The following is a 23,469-nucleotide window of genomic DNA, read 5'->3' on the forward strand; positions in this document are numbered from 1 at the left end:
AAGGGGTTCTGGGAAACAATGTGATAGGGCAGTGGAAAATGCACATTTTGTGACAGAAAAGAATTAGGTGCTTGCTGAGCAGCACATCTTAACTTAAGGGCAGCTGTGACTTGGCACATGATTCTTTCATCATGGTCAAATTTAAAACAGGTCTCCGAGATAAGCCATGAATGAGAAAATATTGCTCAGAAATGCAAACACAAGGCATAATTATTTAATACAGGATCATTTACATAACCATTCATGCCATTTGATGTCAACTCAGGAATATGCAAAATTAGATTTTTTTTCCCCATATCCTAAAGAAGCTCAATTCAAGAGCTGTATATTTTAATCTTAAGATAGACAAACTCCCAGTTAGATAATGATGCTACAGCTTTGATTTCAAAGAAATTATCTTGCCTGACTTGTAGCAGTGCTGTCATATCACATAATACTGCTTTTACTCCCCCAACTGAATAAACTGCATTATTAACCATTTCACAGTTGTTTTGAATCAATCTAGAAATGTAACCAGGGACAAGTTAATCATGCAACAAATAGGAACTTCTCAGAGCTCAAAAAATACTAATTTCAGGGCACTGAAGGGGAATTCAGATCACAAACCATGAAAGGCCTATTTTAAACTCTTGAAACATTCTTCCCAGCACACAATCACATCCACTTACATTTTAATCTTTCCTCATTCCACTTACCAATTATCAAGTGCCCAGCTCTGGCACGTTTACCCTTCATCAGCCATAACACGAGTAACAGAATTTAATGTCCTAAATGGTCCAGGCAGGATATTAAATTAGAGAAAGATTCACTTTCTTACTGTTTGAACAATTATTGCATTCAGCTTTCCATTTCTGGAGCTTTTGAAATTATACCAAGAGGCTAATGAGAGCAGAGATAAAGTGAGGTCTATCAGCACTGATGAAGTACAAGGGCATGATTTGCACTGATAACACTCCAAAAGCTGGATGATTCCTTCAATGCCATCAGGAAATGAAGAAGGAATTAAATATTTTGTGCATCTTCACAGAAGTCACAAACCTAGAAATAGAGGAGAGTCAATGGGATAAAAGAAATTAGCTTGGGGAAGTAGGTATAGAGGAAAGTATTGCAGAAATGAATGGGACAGAAAGTAAATAAATCACCAGAAGTTGTATATAAGATAATTGATGCACTGGTTGACAACTCCAAAAATTCCATAAATGGTTCCCATTACCTGGAAGATGGTACGATAAACCCAATAATAAAAAAATATTTAAGGGAGACAAAAACAATAATACAATTAGTGCAACACCAGGAGCAGGAAAAAAAAGTTTAAAGTGATAATTAAAAAGTGGTAAGGGAGGAACAAAAAAAAATTGGAAATGGCAGTGTTGTGAGTGAGGCAACAGGTTTGGTAAGGACTCTGAACAGTTTTTTGTAGTGAAGGATTTTATTTACAGAAGGCAAGTGTGGGAAATGGTAACTGATGCAGCACCTACACACACACAGACTTCACAGCAGCTGTGGGAAAGAAATAGCAGACAATTAATAACAAATGTGGGGAAAATAGCATGAGAACAAAATATACAGACAATGAACTGGTACATTCAATGATCAGGGAAAAATCACTACAATGTCCCACCACCCCTTGGCTCAGTGCAGGCATGGATCTATGCTACAAGGGACACTAAGTAAACACTCCCAACCCTTTTAACAGGGCACATCTTACCAACAGTTTCTCCAACACCCTTCCACATTTCTAGGCCTGGAGTGAAGCAGGGTAGCCCCAAGCTGGCAAAACAAAAGAACAAAGAGCACATGGCACCTTCATAATGGTGGAAGGACAGCCCAAATCATTTCCATGGGACCAATGACTCAGTGCCAGGAGGATTAATCCCATTACAACAGCCAATGGCCCAAGGCCAAGTCCAGGCAGGCTGAAGCTTGCAGTCCAGGTAATTTACATACAGCCAACAGCAGGATGTGCACTAATGGATGGAGCAGAACCAAACCTTGATTGGCAGGTGGTCTGCCCACTGACTAAGTAGGGAACAGTGCTGTCACAAGACAGCTACAACCCTTCCCAATACAGACAATCAAGAGCAAATCACAAGCATTCTAAAAATGGAGAACACAAAGTAAACCACTTTGGAAGGGAACATTGAAGTACAGATTATTATTTAAATAGTGAAAGATTCCAGCATGCAGATATGCAGAGTGACCTGGGAATTCCTTGCTTGTGCATGAATCACAAAAGTTTGGTTTGCAGGTGCAACCAGTTATCAGGAAGGCAAATAGGATATTGGCCTTCATTGCTGGAGAGATGAATTTAAGAGCAAGTCTTTATGCTACAACAATACTGGTAAGACCATGCCTGGGAGTAACAGAAGCAGTTCTGATCTTTTTTATTTGAGGAAGGATATATGGTAATTGCTTTGGATGTTGTGTAGAGGTTCATCAGGTTGATGAACTCATGATTATAATGCTGATATATTTTCACACAAAAACTTCTGAAAATTAAAGTTATCCACGTAAAAATTTGCTTAGGTGACATACCTCTTAAGATGGAGCTTAAGAATTGCTCTCATGATCATAATTTTCAATTTTCAATACATTCCATTACAGTAAATAGAGAGAAAATTAATAAAAAGCTCTTCAATTTTCTTTTAATTCAAAATTACCCAGGGATTTAATGATGTTGAACATAATAACTGATCAACCAGGATAAAATACCAAATGGAGTGGTACTTTAAAAATATCCAATCCAAACCACATTTGCCTTCAGAATGTAGATGTCATTACCAATTCTTCATAACCTCATAAAAATATTTCAATTACATGTGAAGTGATGTAATTTTTCAATATAATAATCAATAGCTGTTTAAATAACTTCAGCCTTAGCTTAAATCATATTTACAAACTTTGAAATTCACAGGTTAATTTCTACATTTACTATCTGGCTAAATAATTTGCAACAATTAATTTTGCAGAGTGCAAACGAAGCTCATCTATTAACAACCTCATTCTTAAATTTACTTGCACGAGCCAAAAATTGCAGCATTACAGGTTGAATAATTGAAAGAGCCATGAAAACAAATTCAACAGTAATTTTGAAAGGGAATTTGGGGCTAAATAAAAAGCTCTGACAAAAAGGTAACATATTTACAAAAAAAAAAGACAGAACCTTCATCTGAACAACAAGAAGGTATTATTTTTAACCAGAAAAAAAATCACAAAGTGGCAGAGGGAATATTATTCTAACCTTCACCAATATTTCAGTGTTTTGATGCATCATCTTCTATGGGATTGAAAGTTAGACTTTAATTCAGAATTAAATGCAGAATTTCCTTTGAAATATGTTTTTTTTAAATTTAGGCCATTTTAGCCCATGAGTCAGTGCCGCTCAATTTACACCCAATTAACCTGCACCCCCGAAACATTTCAAACGGTGGGAGGAAACTGGAGCCCCTGGGGAAAACCTACGCAGACATGGGGAAAACATACAAATTCCTTGCAGACAGCGCGGTATTTGAATCCAAGTCCTGATCACTGGTGCCGTAAAGGCAATGCATTACGCCAACTATGCAGCTCAATATGGTCGAATAATACTCCCTGGTTTTAGATAGATTGTGAAGATGCATCATCTAGATTCTTAATCTTCAAAATGCAAATATTTCCATGTTAATGACCCTTTAATTATGGTTGCAGAAAACCATATATATTCACCCAGTTTACAATGCTTGGGAAAAGTAGCAGAGAACTACACAAAAATATCTAAACTTAAATCACCACCAGAGGACAGAAGAACAAATTCAAGTGTGGATAGGATGCTGGTAGTTAAAAATAAATATGCAAGAATTATTTTATAAACAATGCTATGATGCAAACAAAAAGAATATATATATATATAAATAAATAAATAGATAGATTGGCATATCAATAAATGAATAAATAAGTAGTTGGATTGTTAAATAAATAAATTGATAGACTGATAAATGGATAGATAGATAGATAATAAAATAATACAATAATAGTTGGCTTTAGAGAGATTGAGGTCATTTGTGCATTCATCTGATGCTGAACATATTCTGATGCAATTCCCCACAATGATGCTATTCTGGCTGACAATCGAACTGAAATAGACACAATTAACAAAATACTAGCCACCAACAAAAATCCAAGTGATCATTTAATAAGACAGCACATTTTTGACATCAATATTCTTATCATTTATTCCAATGAAGGACTATCTGATTTTCTCAGAAGCATATCAAGCAGTTGAGAAGCGATGCAAACGACAATCTTCAGGAGGCATTCAGAGGATCAAGGGGCATTAAGAGAGAGAAAAAGAATGGTCGACATTTCAGATCAGAACCTTTAATTCAGAGGGTAGATAGCCAGTACAAAGAGCAGAGATAGACAATGACAAGTAGAGGATTGGTCAAGCATGGATGGGTAAAAGATGACAGACAGATGGGGAGCCAGGAGCATTTGATTAGCAGGTACCAGATTGTGGTGGGGTTGAGAGAAACAAGGAGTAAGGTGGAGGAAGATTAATCATATAGGATAAATCTGGAAATGGCAAAAGGGAGGAGAGGTGGAAACAAAGGCGACCAGTCCTGGAATCTGATGAACAGTCAAAGTGATAACAGTGATGATGTCAGCTGTTTGCAGAAAGATGAATAACAAATTGCACCAGATGAAACCACAGAGATGCAGTGGATGAGGTTGCAGGAGGTGCATGTGACTCTTTGCTCATCTGGAAGGGTTGTCAGGGTCCCTGAATGATGGCAAGGAAGGAGGTGCAAAGGCAACTGTTGCACCTCCTGTTGTTGCACACAATAAGTCATTGCTTTTTAAGATGAGGATATAGATTTACAAAAGTCGACATAAATGTTAATATTTACCATTAACAATATTATGCCATCTTGCCTAATTTCAGCATTTACACAATTTACCATTTACTGAAGCTATGGAGGCTTCTGCACAATGCCTACAACAATCTTAACCCCTTTTGCATTTTTTTTATTGTATGCACAAGTTCCTGCTACCTTCTTAATTTTGGATACATTACTTCTCTCAACTGAAATGATTTCATCCTTCATCATTAAGGCAATTCCTAATGTGACGGGCCCAGAGGACCCCAAAACCCAGCAGCAATAGAAATTCACCAAGACAAATGGTTGCTTAAATAAAAGTTACTTTTAATTTTCTGTAAACCAAAACAGGATCAAACTTTAGCTTATTACTATTAACTTAACCCTCTCCTAATTCTAAGCGCACGTGTATGTAACGTGTATATAAGTTCAGAAAAGTTCTTTGATTCACAGTCCAGTCTCACTTCTCACTCCTCCAAGTTCACTGGTATCAAGCAATTCTTATATCGTACACAGAATTTAACATTTATGAATCTTCACCAGGCTTTGGTGTTTGAAAAGTAAATGGTTACCGCTCAGGAAGGTTCTTGTTGGTTTTTCAGAGAGAGAGATTTGTTGCTTCAGTGTCTTGCTGAAAAAACTTCCCCCCTCAGGGTTTTCCAGATGATAACCTCTTTCTTTCAGGTCACCACAGAGTTCCTTTTTTGTTTCCCTTATCTCAGGTGAAACATTATATAGCCAGTCATCTCCTCTTGTACAAGGGCTTTGAACAGGCTGAACTAAGAACTCATAACCCATCTTCAAAATGGGGTTTCAAACAAGCTTCCAAAAGCCACTGCAGAAAACCAAGTCTCTCTCTCTCTTAGAGAAAGCCTGTTTGCTCTCTCTCTCTGCTTGCAAAACCACACGATCTTCTCAGAACAGCAAACTGCATTCAGACAGATTGCAGCACCGAACCCAATCTTCTGAGTCCATTCATTTGTTGTTTTCCAAAATAATAATCCATTATTCCACAGCATGTCTAATTAACACCTACTTGTGAAGTCTTTCAGCAAAGCAGTTTCCATTGTCTTTACAAAGGCACTTGGAGCCTGACTGTCTGGTTTGAGCAGAGCTTTGGCATTTTAAATGAGATCTGTGTTGTGAAGTATTTATATTTGTTTGTGACCTACACTAAACCATCCCCCCAACAATTTATCTCTTTTAAAACATCACTATATATAACATAAAATATAACATAATCTGTCACACTACCACCATATTTTTCGAGCTTTTTAATTTTTTAAACATCCCAGCTAACTGCAAATTGAACCATATAATTTTCATCATAGTCTCCCCACTTCCCAGCACCTGTTCCCAGATTCCCACTTCAGGCATTGAAACTGATCATTTTTAAATAGTGTTAATATTCCCTGCATGAAAAAATAATCATCTACAATCTATCGATTACAATAGATTTGGTTGAAAATTGAGGTAGAACTCAACATTCCATCTTAACAGTCACACTGTTAGTGCTTGAAATACGCAGAAGACGAATGAGGCCGAAATAATCAATTGCAAAGCTCATCTCGTGAACAAAAGTAAATCAGATTAAATAAGAAAGTGTCTTTCATGCAAATCAAAGTAATCTTAAAGAAAATAAAAGCTCACCTCTGTAATGTCAGGATTAGGGTTAAATCCACATTGTTTGCATACGACTGATTGACACTGAGTACAAGTGTTGAAGTTTGGCTGTTTTGGAGAAGAGTTCAGCTCTGTAGTTGCACAAATAGGACACAGTGTACTGCTGGGCAGCGGAGCTATCTGTGGTACTGAATAAGGGGAAGTTGGAGCACTCCCTCTGTCTGGGGATGCAGAACTTGATTTTTCTGTTCTTTTCATACTTGTGTCAACTTGGAGAGTCCTCTGTGTAGAGCGACCTTGATTCTGCATTCTTCGAGCACATTCATTGTTGGGAATAGTCTGCTGAACGGTCTCGCTTTTCTCATCAGGATAACCAAGCTGATTACTTTGATGTGGTCTTGCACTACAAAATGAAATGCAAGTTTCAATCCAATGGTCATTATTACACACACCATAAGCAATTCAGAAATTTAAAAAAACTCTTCATTTAAAAGCTATTTTTCTTGCCACTTTAAGAAGCTGCCATCAATGCAGGTAGCACACAAATTGGAAAAATATCACCATAAAAATGTTTCTATGTATTATGCAGCCTGTTCCTTTTTGCAGCCTACTTTGAAGTGGAGTATTCAAACTGAATAAAAATATCATTGTCTTAATGTCTGAAATCTTAATGTCAAAAGTAGATTGACTATATACGCAAATATTCCACAACACTTCTGGTTTACTGATATTGGCTGGATATGCAGTTGCAATAAATGTCCATACCATGACATGTTAGTCATCATAAAACAGTAGTATTTGAAAGATTGAAATTTGATGGAAAAATCAGTTAATGATTGAAATTCTTTGCTTCTCCACAAAAAGCAGCATAATGTTCAGAAATCAATCACCTGACAAAAATTTCAGAAAATTACAAATTATTCTTGAAGAACAATGAGATTTAAATAAATTTTCAAATGGCTGGCTAAACCATAATTACTGCATAGCAATTCTCCTCAATTTAAAAAATTTGAGATGAATTTCTTCGTACCAATTCCAAAATAGGAATTAAAGCAATTCAGATTTAGCCTTCATTTGGATGTTTATAACAGTTATTTTATTTCATTTTGCACATGTCAGTGTTTAGTTTAGCAATAATTGAACTTTTTACTTCTTGTTGCTGTGTCATCAGCAATTCAAACAGCTTGATGACATCTCAATTGCTGATTGCCTCCAAAATGTATATCTGACAACAAATGAAAGGGAAAAGCCCATTCAAAAGTAACAGATCTCTGTGGACAGACTGTTTTTGAGGCCTTGGAGCAAATTAGCAGTTTCATTCAGTTCACTCAAGGAGTGATAGAGCTGATCGAGGAGGAGAGAATGAGTAAGATTGAAGATCTGCACTCACATGAGTTTAGAATAGGTACTTTCATTGATATACAAGATTCTGAGAAGTAGTAAACACTTTAATGTTTTTCTCAAGCTGGAGAATCTGGAAGCAGGAAGTATTAATCTCAGGACAAGGATACATTTGTTGAATTTCCTGGATGTTGGCCATTCAGCTTAAGAATGATAATACTATCTTGAAAATGGCCAATACCGAGTCAAGGCTTGGTTCTGAGATTTTTGACAACCAAACTGCAAGGCAAATAAAAATATGATCTCATACATAGAAATTGAGATGAAGAGTTTATGATTATTTATTGAATGAAAATATATATTGTCAATCATTTTGCATGACCAATGAAATTTATTTGTTTTGCCAATAAAATGCTGTGCGATGTTTTGATTTTAAATTTACAATCAATCATAATCCACAGTTTTAAACATTTCTCATATGCAGAGGTTTTCTAATCTTTGGTATCAATTTACTCCAATTTATGAAATGAGTAATTTCACCTAAAACTTTTTTTTTTAAAAACTGCAGGAAATCAACAGATCAGGTAGCACCCATGGAGAGAGAAAGAGCTGCACCCCTACATAACAGAGCGCTACCATCCTAAAGGACTGTGTTGTGATCTTCTGTCATGGTACCTCAATCTTCCCCTTTGGCTTCCATGCTATAAAGTGGAAATGGGTTTCTGCAAAGTTTTCTCTCAATAGTCATTCCTCAGCAGGTGCACAATCTCCAGACATGGGAATTCTGATGGTGTTGTCAACAGCAGCAAAAAGTTTATTGTTTTAGTGAATTCAAGGTGGATGCTACACTGTTTGGCAAAGGATCATTGCATAAACATCAATGAAGAAGATTGCACTGTTAGTTTCCAAAGCAAGTCCCTTCAGTGGCTTCCCTCTGTAAACTGGCAGCTTGTAATCATGGTCCTTGGGAAACAAGCTCAATTCTCTGCAGATAATTTGGATTTACTCTTTTCACATAATTCTTTGTCTTTTCTTCCACATCTTGCGGCAGTCGTGAAGAGTGAGAGAAACAGCGTTGGTGGAGTAGAACAGTGCAAACAAGAACAGCACGATGGCAAGGAGGGAAGGGACCAGACCAGAGATAGGACAGTTGCAGGACTGTAATGATGGTACTACTGGATTCCATCAGAAAGTTGCTGTTGCTTTTTGTAAAAAGATTGATTTGCTGCTTGAAATGTTTAATGCTACAATTTTCATGATTAATCTAGTTACTAATTTCTGAGAATTTTTTTGTGGATACAAAATGTTAGCAACTTTTTGCTAGCTATCCACATGGCTTGTAAAATTCAACTTTAAATTGTATCTCTGTACATTTGACCATAAACAATTAAATTCGTATGTATACATTGGTATGCAAACTCAAAACTTTTATTACATACCAACAATTTGATTATCTTATTAAACTACTGTTTGAGTAGATCACTCGAGCTAGGATGTCTATTTTATATATGAATATTCCAGATTTTATTCATCGATCAGAATGTGATTATTTGATTTTTTAATATTGAGTTTAATATCTGTTGTAAATAACTATGTTACAGAAACATAAGCTTGTCTTCATTTCCAAACAGATTTGAAACAAGAATAATATTTTTATATCTTTGCAGATTATGAAAATTAATGTCTCCAGTTACACTGCTGTTCATAGTTCTTTGACGAGAGCAGAATATTTTCATTTTGTCTCTTTATATTCACCCTCTTCAAAAGCATGTTGAGATTCATGTTGAATACTGAAGTGTTTGCAGCAAGGCATCCCTTCATTTAACTGTGATCATCCTCAATTTGTGGCTCCCATATTGCAAATTAATTCAACAAACCAAATAGAATTTGAAAGTGAATTCAAATTTTTCCCCAAATCATTCACTGTTTCTTTGAGAAAAGGCTCTATTTTCAAGTGTTGCTTTGAATCTTTAATACCGTTCCAATGAATTACTACTGTACCTCTTTCACACTAACATCTTTCCTAAATCAGCAGGCAATGCTCCAATGGTGACCTCAAAAATATCTTCCACATTGTGAAAAGGCAGTGCAATTGTGGAGAACAGATGTGGGATCAAAATTGAAGAAATTGATAAATTTATGGGACAAAGAGGCAGAAAAAAACCATGGTTAAACAAGTAAATGTTCTTGATAAAAAGATTTTGGCTCATCTGATATGTCTGGAATAGCCACTCTGTTCTTCCCCAAGCCACAGCAGCACCTTTAAACCTGATACCCTATTAGAGTATTCCAGCTGTTTCAAACATGGTGGCACCCAAAATTACCACAAGCAGCAGAGAGAAAGGCATAGGTTAAAAAACATAACCCCAGAAAGGAGATACTTTGTGCCACATGACAAACACCCGTGCCAAATGGACCATTTTCGTGCTTACAGCTTGATTTTTATCGAGTTTCCATGCGTACATAGTTATAAACATTTTTATATGTACAGTAATAATCAATGTTTTTAGTCAATGGATAGAGGCAATACCCACCACAGACTCTAATGCTCTAACTGTGGTAAAAGTACCATTATGGGAAATTATACCCCAGCTCGGTCTGCCTGAGACAATAAGTTCAGACATTGGTTCTCATTTTGTGGCTAAAATAAATGAGAAATTGTGTAATCAATTGGATATTCAGCAACAATTCCATTCCTCTCATTACCCACAGATGGCAGGAATTATTGAATAGGCCACTAAAATGTTGAAAAATAAACATGCTAAATTAAAGGAGGAAACTGGACTAAATTAGCTAAAGGTGCTACCCCTGACATCATTTGAAATGTGGGACTGGTACACGGCTTATCAACTGCAAAGATAATCTATGGGCGACCCCTGCGAACACCTTGGGGAGAACAGTCCAAGAAAATCACAGCATGTGATTTGGTGTCCTTGGAAGAAGAATTAATTCAGTTTGTCAAAGAACTAACTACAATATTTCAGGCTTTACATTTGCAGGTACACCGCCCCTAACATGAGGAATCGAAGAGAGGGAAGAGGGTCTACTCCAGCTTGAGCCAGGAGACTATGTCCTGATCAAGAACTGATCAGAGAAAGCTGGAACAACAGCGGAAGGGCCCCTTCCAAGTGCTACTAACAACTTCAAATGCAGCAAATCCTCATTGGATTCATCACACAGACTGCAAAAGGATTGGTTCTATGGAGGAACAACATGACTCTGACAAGATTAAAGGACAATACAAATGGATGACAGAAGCAAATGCTCATTATCTTTTTGGGTGCTCTTGTAATTTTTTTGACTCTCCTGTTAGTAGTACATAAGGTAAAAGTATGTGTGGAATTAAAACTCCAGGCAGGTTCATGATCCCTCAGGTCTAAACAAGAATGGCATGACAACATTTACCTACGTATGTCCCTGATGTATGTTGAAATTATGAACGTGTCGCATTGTTGGGTCTACACCCAATTGCCAACTGACAGTGGTCAGTGAGTCCCCATTGATAGCAATGCCATTTAATCAGACAAAACATCAGTCCTAGAAAATGCCACTCTAATTGGACTTTGAGCATTATAAAAACATCTGAATGCTGACCTGTTACACATTTGTTTAACAATTGGTAATAAGCCCATAATCTGTCCAGACACCCTTCTACTTTAAACTAAACAGGTACACTTTAGGGAGAACCTGTTTGTACAGGGGAAATGAAAATAGGACACGAACGAGCCACTGTCCCAAAATAAGTGATTACTTTGGCCATTTATTTTTTAAAAACGGGGAAAGCAACCTTAAATGGTTCCTATCTTTGTGATGGACAACAAGTGGCTGCCATATTATTGGCAAGGGTGATATTATTTAACTTATCTCGCCCCAGAGATACAGCATTTGGTACAGGTTAGAGTAAAAAAAAAGAGCCATCTCTGAAACTGAGCGGATCTTTATGATTCTCTTCCCTAATGATGGTGTGGTTAAAGCCACTTGGGAACTGAACAATATGCCAAGTGCCCTAGAGAAACTTGCCAATACTCTGTAAGGATTGAAGAAAATGGGCAGACCAGATTCGTGAACTCTCTGTGGAGGTAGTAGCTATACAAACTGTGGCTCTGTAACAGGACAGAAATGTTGCACCTACATCCTTGATGCTTCTTAAAATATCACCTATTTGGTGAACCACATAAGAGAATTACAACCCCCAGGGGCCATCTTGGTGGCTTTTCAAAGGATGATGGATGACATTCATTCAGGGTCTGTGTGTCCTGGCTATTATTTTATTAGTTGTGTTGGTTTTGTGACTCTTTTGTACGATCTGATTATGTTTAAGGACCAAACTATTCCAATGACCAAATAAGTTATCATGGAATGATAAATGGAGGTAATGATATATTATAGCATAGATTGTATAGATTTGATTCTTTCCTTTCTATAAATTTCAGTAGCAAGAAAGGCTTAAAATTTTTTTATGGAAAATACGAGAGTTTCTTAAAGAAATTGCTTTCTTTTGGAAGTTCAGCTGCAGGGCATGAAAACCAAGCCCATGGTATTCTCGAAACTCATGCTAGATGTTTTGCTGAAGACTGCCGATTACAGATCATGTAAATAGTTGTGAACAGGCTGCAGAATGGGAAGTTAAACCATATGAAAAAGCTTGTGCCCATCTACGTATGGGCTTTCTTGCAGAAATACGATGTTGTGGGTTACAGCAGTTCTTCTCGTGTAACAGAGCAACTGCTTTGCAAAGCAAATAAAATTATGTTGTATGCACATTAGTTGTCAAACACTTCTTTATATTTGATTTAAATTAATGGTATCTTTAATATCATTCCACCACTGCACCTTTTCCATGCTAACATCTTTCCCAAATCATCAGGCAAAGCTCCAATCATGACCTCAAAGATATCTTCTACACATTTAAGCATTAATTCTTTGTTTACATATTTCATGTTCGACATTCATATTCATTCTATCTTCCTTCAAAGATGAAGAGCACTGCACCACAATTCTATCATCCATTCAGTATATTTGCTTTCTTCGCTCTTTATCGCAAACCATTATTCAGTATTGATGGCACTGAATCAATTGGATCTTCCATTCAGTGCACCAAGATGTACTGTGGTTTTCTGACTGCACTGGTTTTCTTCACAAGTTTTGGTACATAATGTACCAGGGAAAAAAATCTTTGCCCGTTACCTATTTAGAAAGCAAATCCGATAAAATAAAGTTTTCAAAAATGGCTCAATTAGTCCATTTCTTTGTAGAAATAGCGTTGTAAGAAGAGATTATTCTAACTTCCCAAATATTAACTCAAATGGTCTTAACGATACGGGATTAAGATTGGGCAAAATTTGCTAACGGTGTCAAGGAAAGTTTTCTGAAGCAATAGAAGATTTCCTTATGAGAGAGGAGGATGTACTCCATCTTCTTTTAGGAAATAAGGCAAAGCATATGCATAATGTGTCAGTGAGGGACACTTTGTGATCGATGTCTAAAATTCTATTAGTTTCTTGACAGTGATGAAAAAAGACAGGACTGGTTCTCAAGCTACAAACTCAAATTGGGGAAGGGCTCATTTTAATGTCATCAGACAAGAACATGCAAAAGTTGATAGAGAGATGTCTTTTCATGTAAATGGACATCTGGTAAGTGAGATATTTCAAATATTAGATGAGAAGAGTTCACTGTCACTGTGTTCTTGTAAGAACCATGATTGATGAGGGATAATGAAGGGAAAAGGAGACATATGCCAGGTAGAAGCAGCAAGGATCAAGGAAGTTAAATGAGAAGTATAAAGAATTCAAAAAGAACACCCAGGAAGGATAATGGGTGAGCAAAAAGGAGTCACGAGTTCAAGGAGCATCCTAAAAATATTCTAAGCATATTAAGAGCAAAAGAGTAGCCAGAGAATGAATTGATTTTTGAAGATCAATGTGATGATCCTTATGTGGAACCATAGGAAACAGACAAGACTTTAAATTAATACTTGCATTGGCATTTACCATGGAGAAGGACATGGAAGTTCAGTGATACTTTAGAGCATATCAACATTGCAAAGGAGATCTGTTGAAGTGCTTAAAATCTATAAAGGAGGATAAATCCTCAAGGTCTAACTGGGTGCATCTTTGAAGAGTGGAGATTGCTGGGGGTCTTCACAAAGATTTTTAAAAATCTTGGTTAGCAACTGGTGAAGTACCAGAACACTTGAGAATAGCATTTTTATGTAAATTGGAGACCAGGGATAAGCCAAGAAACAACAGGCCAGTGTGCCTTACAATAGTGGTGGGAAAATCATTGGAAGGGATTCTGAAGGACAGGTATTTTTTTTTTCTTGGAAAGGCAAAGACTGATTTTTTTTTTTAAAAAGCATGGTTTTTTTGTGTGGGAAATTTGTACCAAGAGGATTGACAAGAGCAGGGGGATAGATTACCTACATTGATTTTAGCAAGGCTTTTGACAAGGTCTCAGATGGTAGACTGCTCTGAAAGGTTAGAACACAAGGGATCCAGAGAGAGGGACCCAAATGGATACAAAACAGACTTGGAAGTAAGAGGCAGAGGGTGGTAGTAGAGTTGTTCTCAGATTGGAAGCCTGTGAACCATTATGTGCTACAGAAATCTCAGTTATGCTGAAGGTCTTCTATAGTTTTTCATATAGATAAATGATTTGGTTGAGAATATCGGTGGTATGGTTGGTACATTTGCAGATGACATCAAAATTAGGATAGTGGTCAGTGAAGGTTATAGATCAAATTGAAAAATGGGCAAAGAAAAGGCAGATGCAATTTAATTGGGATAAGTGCAAAGTGATTCAATTTGGAAAGTTAACCAAGACATTAACAGTGAATGGTAGGGCCACAGAGTGTGTTGCTGAATAGAGAAACTTTACGGTATAACTGCAGGTTTCATAGTTCCCTGAAACTGGGAACAGAAGTCGATCAGGATGCTGAGGATGGCACGTGTATGGTTGTCTTCATGAGCCAAGACAATGAGTGCATGAGTTAGGACACCATGTGACTGTTGCACAAAACGTTGTTCAGGCCACACTCAGCATGTTGTACAGTTTTGGTCTCCATACTACCAGAAGGATGTGATTAAGCTTGACAGGGTCCAGGAAGTATTTATAAGGATGTAACTTCGAATGGAGGGCTTGCATTATCAGAAAAGACTGGATAGACTAGGTCTATTTTTTCTGGAGGTTAGTTGTAAGGGAGATTACATAGTAAACCTTATGGAAGGCATTATCAGATAGGATAAATAGCCAGTATCTGTTTCCCATGTTGGGGGTGTCCAAAACTACAGGTCATATGTTTAAGGTGAGAAAGTGAAGGTTTAAAAGAAGATCGGAAGGGTAAATCTTTCCAACAAGGAGTATTTGATGTCTGGAATGAACTGCCAGACGAATTAGTGGAGGCAAGAACAGCAACACTTAAGAGACATCTTGACACTTATTTGAAAGAGCAGTGCACACAGGAATATGGAATTAATGCAGGCAGGTGGGATTTGTATAGATCAGCATGCTGGTTGCCAAGAAATGATGAGCTGAAGGGCCTACTTCCATCCTTAATATCTCTTTGACTCTTCTTAAATTTTTGCTAATTTCAAAAAGATCTGCAGAATTTACTGCATTGGAGAAAGATTGTGAAAGTCACCCAATCTGAAAACTTTCAGACATGATCTTCAATTTTTTGTCCTCATTAATAATTATAAAATCTACCAAAAATTCCGCCATCTACATTGTTTTGAGACGTAAATGTCTTCCTTGGTTTTCCATCATTCTCAAGTGTAAATTCCTCTTCCAATGGTTTTGCCCAATTGTATTTTACTGCACAATGCTCTAATTTTCTTTCATACTTTAGCCTCGATTTCCAGCACTGCTTCATTTTTATAATTGATGCAATTTTCTCCTCGTATTTCCCAAACACTTTGTTTGCATGGTCTAGTCTTACTCAAGGTGTCTTGTCTTTAGTGCATGTTCACATATTTTTTAACTAGCTTAGCCTTACAATAATTTTTATTTTGGGATCAGTGTTTGACATTATTTTGTCCCAACAATTTACACTGCGAAGAAGTGTTCAATCATCTGAAATGATACACAACCCAGCCTTGATCTCCAGCTCCTGTTGATGTAATTCTGAATCAATTTTATGAGAACCTACAGTAGTCTTGGTTCAAATTGATTACACAAGATAATTCCTTGCTCAAAATTAAGTCTGCCATCATTGAACAAGCAACTAGCTAATTAAAAAAAACAGCTTTGGGGGATTGGCTAAAACTTTCTCCTCCTTCACCCCCACCCAAACTCCATTCTCATTTTCTTGGACATTAGGAAAAAGGTCATCAATAAGACTGTTCCCATTCCAATTCATCTCGACATTGATGGTGTATCTCAATCTTTTCAAATTTAAATTCCTTAATATATATTCCCACTGTGACTCAAATCATAGGAGTCTAATTGGTCCGTTGAATCTGTATCGGCTCTCCCAGCTTGTGCACTTTCCCCATCCTCTCGCCACAGTCCTCTAAATTCATTCCTTTCCATAAGAAATGCACTTATTCAGCTACCTTTTCAACACAATTGCATTTGTCTCCATTGCAATCCCCAGGCAGTGTATTCTGCAGAACGTAATGAATATTCTTTTGTCACTTCCAGTTCTTTTGCCCATCGCTTTGATACTCCTTTTGTTTGCAGTTGAATCCGCTGCCATAGAACGCACAGCACAGAAACAGGCCCTTTGTCTCATCTAGACTGTGCCAAATTATTATTCTGCCTATTTCCAATTACCTTCACCTGGACCATAGTCATTCCCCTCCCAGCCATGTACCTACCTAAATCTTTCTTAAATGTCAAAATGGAGTCCACATTCACCATATCAGCTGGCAACTCATTCCACACTCTCAACATTCTCTGTGTAAAGACGTTCAAAATCAGATTTCAGATTTATTGTCAGAGTACATACATGACATTCTTTTTCCTGGGCGCCAGGCAGAATTACCACTGATTGGTAGTGCAGAAAACTGTATACGATGTGTACATGTAAACAAATAAACAAATAACTAAATGACTGTGGAATACAGAGAAGAGGAAAAAAAATTGTAAAAAGTAAGAGTCCTTAAACAAGTCCCTGATTGAGTTTTGCTGAAGAGTCTGATGATGGAGGGGAAGCAGTTGTACCTGATCTGGTGGTGTGAGTCTTGTGGCACCTGTACCTCTTTCCTGATGGTAGCAGCAAGAACAGAGCATGTGCTGGGTGATCTGGATCCTTGATAATTGCAGCTGCTCTCCGATGGCATCGTTTCCCATAGAAGTTCTCAATGGTGGGAAGGGGTTTGCCCATGATGTCCTGAGCTGGGTCCACAACCTTTTGCAAGGCTTTACACTTTGGGGGGGGGGGGGGGGAAATTGGTGTCCCAATACCAGACCACGATGCAGCCGGTTAGCACTTTTTGCACCACACATCTATAGAAATTTGCCAATATTTCCGACATCATACCAAACCTCCACAAACTCCTGAAGTAGAGGTGCTGACATGCTTTCTTCATGATGTCATTAGCATGTTGGCTCCAGGAAAGATCCTTCGAGATAGTAACTCCCAAGGACTTTAAAGTTCCCCTGAATATTCCCAGTGGTAAAAGCCTGCTTTCATTCACTCTATCTCTGCCCCTCATAATTTCTCAGACCAGTGGCAACAATTACTTTTTATCTACCCTGCCTATGGCATGTTAAACTTTTCCTTCAGATCCCCATGTAATCTCTGCTCAAAGAAGAATAACCCCAATTTATCCAATAGGTCCATATAATTAAAGATTTGTTGTCTGGAACCTTTTCCACACCTACTCCAGGTAGTTTTGCAAACAGTATATGCTGCCTCCACTATGTGTGGTAGCATTGGAAATGAATGTTTCAGGTATTTGATGACCAAGTGATTTGCTTTGCCTCAGATGTTGTCACCTGTTGTCATTTTGGAGCAGCAGTTCTCCAGGCAAAAATGCTTTCAGTGTCATGAGATAATTTTCTCCACTGATCAGGCCTCCAAGTCCCAGCATATACATGTGGCTGATCCAGTTCTGATTAATGCTGATCTCCAGGCTGGTGGTGGAGTGAGCGCAACAATGGTAATGTTTTGAAGCAGATAGTTTAAGATATTGGAGAATGTCATTGCCTGATACCTCTGTAGAAAAAATATTATGTACCATTAATCAGTTCAACTTTGTGCATGCCAAAGGTATTCAATTTAAACTCAGCATCTCTTTCCTTAAATTCCACAGATAATGAACATGGATTCCTCTCGGTGGTTGTGGGGGGGGGAATACATTCAGAATATACAAACCACACAAATTATCAAATAACTTTCCTGCCATAAAAATATCCTTAAGTTTCACATTTTTGAAGCCTTGGATGCATATCTACTTCTCACATTTGACTCATCAAAAAAAATTCAGGACTTTTCTGTCCCAAAGTCAAATTACATTCAATGCACACTGATATCCTGATCTTCTCACTATATAAAAAAATAGGAATTCAAAAGTTCAAGTTCACTGATGTTATTTTTCACTTAATGACTTTTTGGTTCTTAAAAAATTACTACAAATCCAATAGGGAAAATTAATAGATAAACGACAAATAAATAAAATGAGAGAATTCACATTATATTTAGATTTAATGAAAAAAGTAAGTTCTTCTGTTTGCACAGTCTGTGTGAACAATAAGCTACAATGAAGTAATTGAAGTGGGAATCACTTTCCTTCACTCAAAATAGTAATTCACAGTATACATACAGAAAGTCAGCCTTGCAGAATGAGGATCCCTGAGCTCACATCTGAACCCGTTAAGTTATCAGAGATGAAGAAAGGAAAACTTCAATCCAAGCTTACTCATGAAGTAAACTGAAGAGGCATCATAATAGAGCTCTTACCTTAGCCAATGTTTGCACTTGGACTTACAAGTCAAGTTTATCATCATCCGATTGTACAAGTACAACCTGACAAAACAATGTTCTCTGGTCCTTGCAGCAAAACATGCAGACACACAACCAGACATAACACACATATAGACAAACAAAACATATGAAGGAAAGTATTCATCAATACAAATAAATAAATATAGTTGTACATATGAGAATCTCAGATGGTTAGTGTGAGCCATTCCTTTGGTCCTTCAGCCTTCTCACTGCCTGTGGGAAGAAGCTGTTCCTCAGTCTGGTGGTGCTGGTTCTGATTCTCCTGCATCTTATCCCAAAGGGAGCAGCTGAAAAGTGCTGCGTGCAGGGTGGAAAGGGTCCTCAATGATTTTGTGCACCCTCTTCTGACAATAATCTTGATAGATCACATCAAGGGGGAGGGTAAGGAGATTCCTGTGAACCTCTCTACCACTCTTATGGTCCTGTAGATTGACCTTCAATCCATTTCTCTGCAGCAACTGTACCACACTGTGATGCAGCAGGCCAGGATGCTCTCGACAGAGCTCCTATTAGAAGGTTGACATAATGGTGGCCGGTAGCCTTGCCTGCTTCAAGTCTTCTCAGGTAATGAAATCGCTGTTGCCCCTTCCTGACAAGTGAGAAGATGTTGGAATATCCATAACAGGTCACAAGTTAAGTGAGCTCCAAGGAACCTAATAACAATCTCTAGCCATGTAAAGTGGTAGAACTAGCTAACTTCAAGTCCAGGTAAAACAAGGAACTAATTTATTCACGACTGAGGTCATCTCATCCAGTAGGTTACATTGGTCCAACTTAATTTTATATGTAATAGAACATTTAAGTCAAAGTACTTGGAACTGATGCCTGAACAAAATTAAAACGAATTAATATGTCACTTGATAAATAAAATCTGATCTGGAAATCCCAAGTTCATTTCCTAGTATGTGATGAGCTTGCAAATCTTGTCAAAGGGAATTGTGGGCATGGTTGACTCTGCATCTGGAAAGTAAACAAAGGGAGGGGGGTGGGGTGGGAAACATCAACCCATCCTGACTGATGTCCAGTGACAACCTACTGGAGAGAATCAAACTTGGAAACAAACATATTTGGCTCATAATTCAGAAGTTGAACTTTCTTTGCACTGCAAGATGAGCAAAGAAATGTGAACAACAAAAAAAAAACATTAACTGATCAAGAAAAACATACAGGCATATTCCACCAAGCACAAATAGATCTTAAGAATTTTATCCATACAATCAATGATAATTTTGAAAATATTTATGGGATGCATGGGATAAATTAACATGAGAAGCTAGTTTCAACTGATAGGGAATTAACATGAAACTGTTAGCTCCTGAAGTTAAATATTAAAAATCTCTTTCAAAGAGAATTTTTACAGTGCTCAATGAAAGTATATTTCAGTTATAAACAAGGGCAGTAAGGGACAGCCAGCCTTGGATAACTAAGGAAATAAAGGAAGGCATCAAACTAAAAGCTTGTGCATACAAGGTTGCCTCGAGCAATGGGAAAATAGAAGATTGGGAACATTTTAAAAAGCAACAAAGAACCTTGAAGTAAGCAATGAAAAGAAGGAAGAAAGTCTGTGATAAAAGATTAGCACAAACTATAATAATAGACAGTAAAAGTTTTAATCATTATATAAAGCTGAAAACGGTGGCTCAAGTGAAGAAGGTTGGTCCTTTGGAAAATGAGAAGGGGGAATTGATATTGGGTAATGAGGAAATGGCTGAGGTTTTGAAGGATTAATTTGTGTCAGTCTTCACGGTGGAGAACACATTTAACATGCCAAAGACAGATGTTATGGATTTCCTGCTTATGGCTCATTCTGCTTTATTACTTGAAGAAAGGCTCAGGCCCAAACATCAGCAATATATCTTTGTTTCCTATGGATCCTGAAAGACCACCGAGTTCCTCCAGCATTTTGGTGTGTTTTTACTACAATCACGGAGTCTGCAGACTTTTGTGTTTCACTTATGGATGTGATGGGAGGGGAGGACGGATGTAATAGTTTTCACTAAAGAAGCAGTACTCAGACAGCTTGAGGGTCTAAAGATAGGCAAGTCCCCTGGTCCTGATGGAATGAATCCGAGGGTACTGAAAGAATCGGCAGAAGTTATAGTGGAGACTTTGGTAATAATTTACCAAAATTCTCTGGACTCTGGGCAGATGCCAGCCGATTGGAAGATGGTGAATGTCACGCCATTTATTTAAAAAAGGATTTAGGCAAAAATCAGGGAACGATAGGCCAGTTAGTTTAAGATCTGCAATTGGGAAAATTCTGGAAGCTATCATTGAAGAAGAAATAGCAAGGCACCTGGAGATAAATGGATTCATCAAGCAGATCCAGTATGGATTCAGCAAAGGCAGATCCTGTTTCACAAATTTACTTTGAAGATATAATGAATGCAATAGATACAGGGGAGCAGATCAACATTGTTCACCTGGATTTTCAGAAAGCATTCGAAAAGGTGTTGCATAAAAGACATATAGAAAATAAGGATGCATGGAATTAGGGGTGATGTATTAGCATGGTTAGAGGATTGCTTAACCAGGCTGAGAGTTTTTTTCTGGTTGGCCATCGATGGTGAGTGGGGTCAGTGCTGGGCCTGCAACTGTTCACATTATACATAAATGATCTGGAAGAGGGACAGAGGGTAGTGTATCTAAGTTTGCTGATGACACTCAATTGAGTGGAAAAGCCAATTGTTCAGAGGATACAGAGAGTCTGCAGAGAGGTTAAGTGTGTGGGGAAGGCTCTGGCAAATGAAGAACAATGTTGGGAATGAGAGGTTATTCACTTTGGAAGAAAAACTGGAAAATCAGATTATTAAATGGAAAGTCCTTGCAGCATGCTGCTGAACAGAAGGACGGTAGTGCTGCTGCATTCATTGCAAAAAGGTTAGTTTGCAAGTGCAGCAAGATATCAGGAAGGCAAATGAAATATTGTCTTTCATTGCTAGAAGGATCGACTTTAGGAGCAGAGAGGTTATGCTGCTAAGGTACTGGTGAGGCTGCATCTGGACTACTGCATGTCTCCTTACTTGAGGAACCTGTACTGGCTTTGGAGGCAGTCCGGAGGAGGTTCACCGGGTTGATTCCAGAGATGAAGTGGAGAGCCTATGAGGAGAGATTGAGGCACCTGGTATTGTACTCGCTGGAATTTAGAATGAGAGGTGGTCTAATAAAAACATATAAAATTATGAAAGGCATAGATAAGATATAGGTGACTAAGTTGTTTCCATTGGTGGGGAAGACTGGAATAAAGGGGACGTAGCCTCAGGATTCAGGGTAGTTGATTTAGGATGAGGAGTCCTCCATCTCTGTGTTACTTAGGAGGCTTCTTAAATAACTTAGAGATGCAAGATTCAAATAACAGAAGAGACTTTACTGACTGATGCCTACCACCATCTCAGCAAACTGTTGACACACCCTCATATACATCTACCCCCACAGTGGTGCACTACAGTTACTACAGTGAGAAGAGTGTATTCTTCTGTGATTACAAAATAGTTCACATTATCGTGACGATATAACAAGCAGGAACTGCTTTTCTCAAGGGGTAGTGAATCTATGAAATTTGCTGCCTATTGAAGTAGTGGAGGCTCCCTCAGTAAATATACTTCAGAAAGATTTGGTAGATTTTTACATAGCAGGGGAATTAAGGTATATGAGGAAAAGGCAGGTAGGTGGAGATGGGGCTATCATCAGATCAGCTCTGATCTCATTGAACGACGGAGCAGGCTCGATGAGTCAGATGGCCTACCCCAGCTCCTATTTATTATGTTCTTCTGAATACATTTGATCAAATTCCAAAATGTTATTGTAAAGCATTATTATTTTTATGACCAAATCCAAAGAAGAAATCATGTTAAAACATAAAATCCATTTCAAAATATAAGCAGAATAAAACCACTAAACAAATACACACTTCAACATCCATACATACTTACTAAGTGTGGAATTGTTGAAGGATTTGTACACTTGTTTATCTTTTAACAGATGTGCAATTGATTTAATCATTCATTAATTTGAATATTTATTAAACAATACACTGCATTAATGTTTCAGAAACACAAAAATATTTCATAGGAGTGTGAAATAAAACATGACTTAGCCATGTGTGGAGATACAGTATTAGGATAGGTGATCAAAATATTGATCGAGTGAAAACTTAAAATGAGAGAAGAAAGATTTATGCAAAGAATTTAAGAGTTCAGGGTCCATTTAGATGAAAATACAATCACCAAAGGTGGATTAATGAAAAAAGATTAGACACATGCAAGAGAGTCAAAAATAAGGAATTCCAACCCTGTTAGGCTCATGACAGTTGTAGGGACAGTGCTGGAAATTGATAAGAAATGGGTAACTACAAAACAGTGAGAGAAAAAAATAACAGGATGAAGCAGAGTCAGAATGAATTTACGAATGAGAAAATGTGTTTCACTAATTCAAAGAGAATTTTGAGGATTTGTTTAGTGGAAATACTTAAGGAGAACTAATGGATTGTAGGATTTTAGAAAACTTTCAACAACATATTATTTAAGTCAGCATAACCAAAAATCCTGTAATTGGGAGAAATAAACTGGCATACATTGACAATTGTTCAACAGACAATAAGAATGGGGACACAGAGTTATTTTTTCCTCAGTTGCCAGTCAAGTTTCTCGTTGAGTGCAGCAGGGCATTTGTGCTTTGCCTACAGCTACTCAATCTGAT

At 37.5% G+C, this 23,469-nt stretch overlaps 1 protein-coding gene across 2 annotated transcripts in view; it reads right to left on the reverse strand.

Annotated features, from left to right (window-relative positions):
* bsnb (bassoon (presynaptic cytomatrix protein) b) overlaps positions 1-23,469 on the reverse strand; it is a 451,700-nt gene that overhangs the window by 421,214 nt on the left and 7,017 nt on the right. For both annotated transcript variants that reach the window (XM_069936943.1, XM_069936942.1), the window contains one exon: positions 6,507-6,882. In XM_069936943.1, coding sequence (XP_069793044.1) covers positions 6,507-6,882 — 376 coding nt within the window. The remainder of the gene's footprint in view (positions 1-6,506; positions 6,883-23,469) is intronic.

Source organism: Narcine bancroftii, chromosome 5 (assembly GCF_036971445.1).
Source record: "Narcine bancroftii isolate sNarBan1 chromosome 5, sNarBan1.hap1, whole genome shotgun sequence".
In the NCBI taxonomy this organism is placed as follows: Eukaryota; Metazoa; Chordata; class Chondrichthyes; order Torpediniformes; family Narcinidae; genus Narcine; species Narcine bancroftii.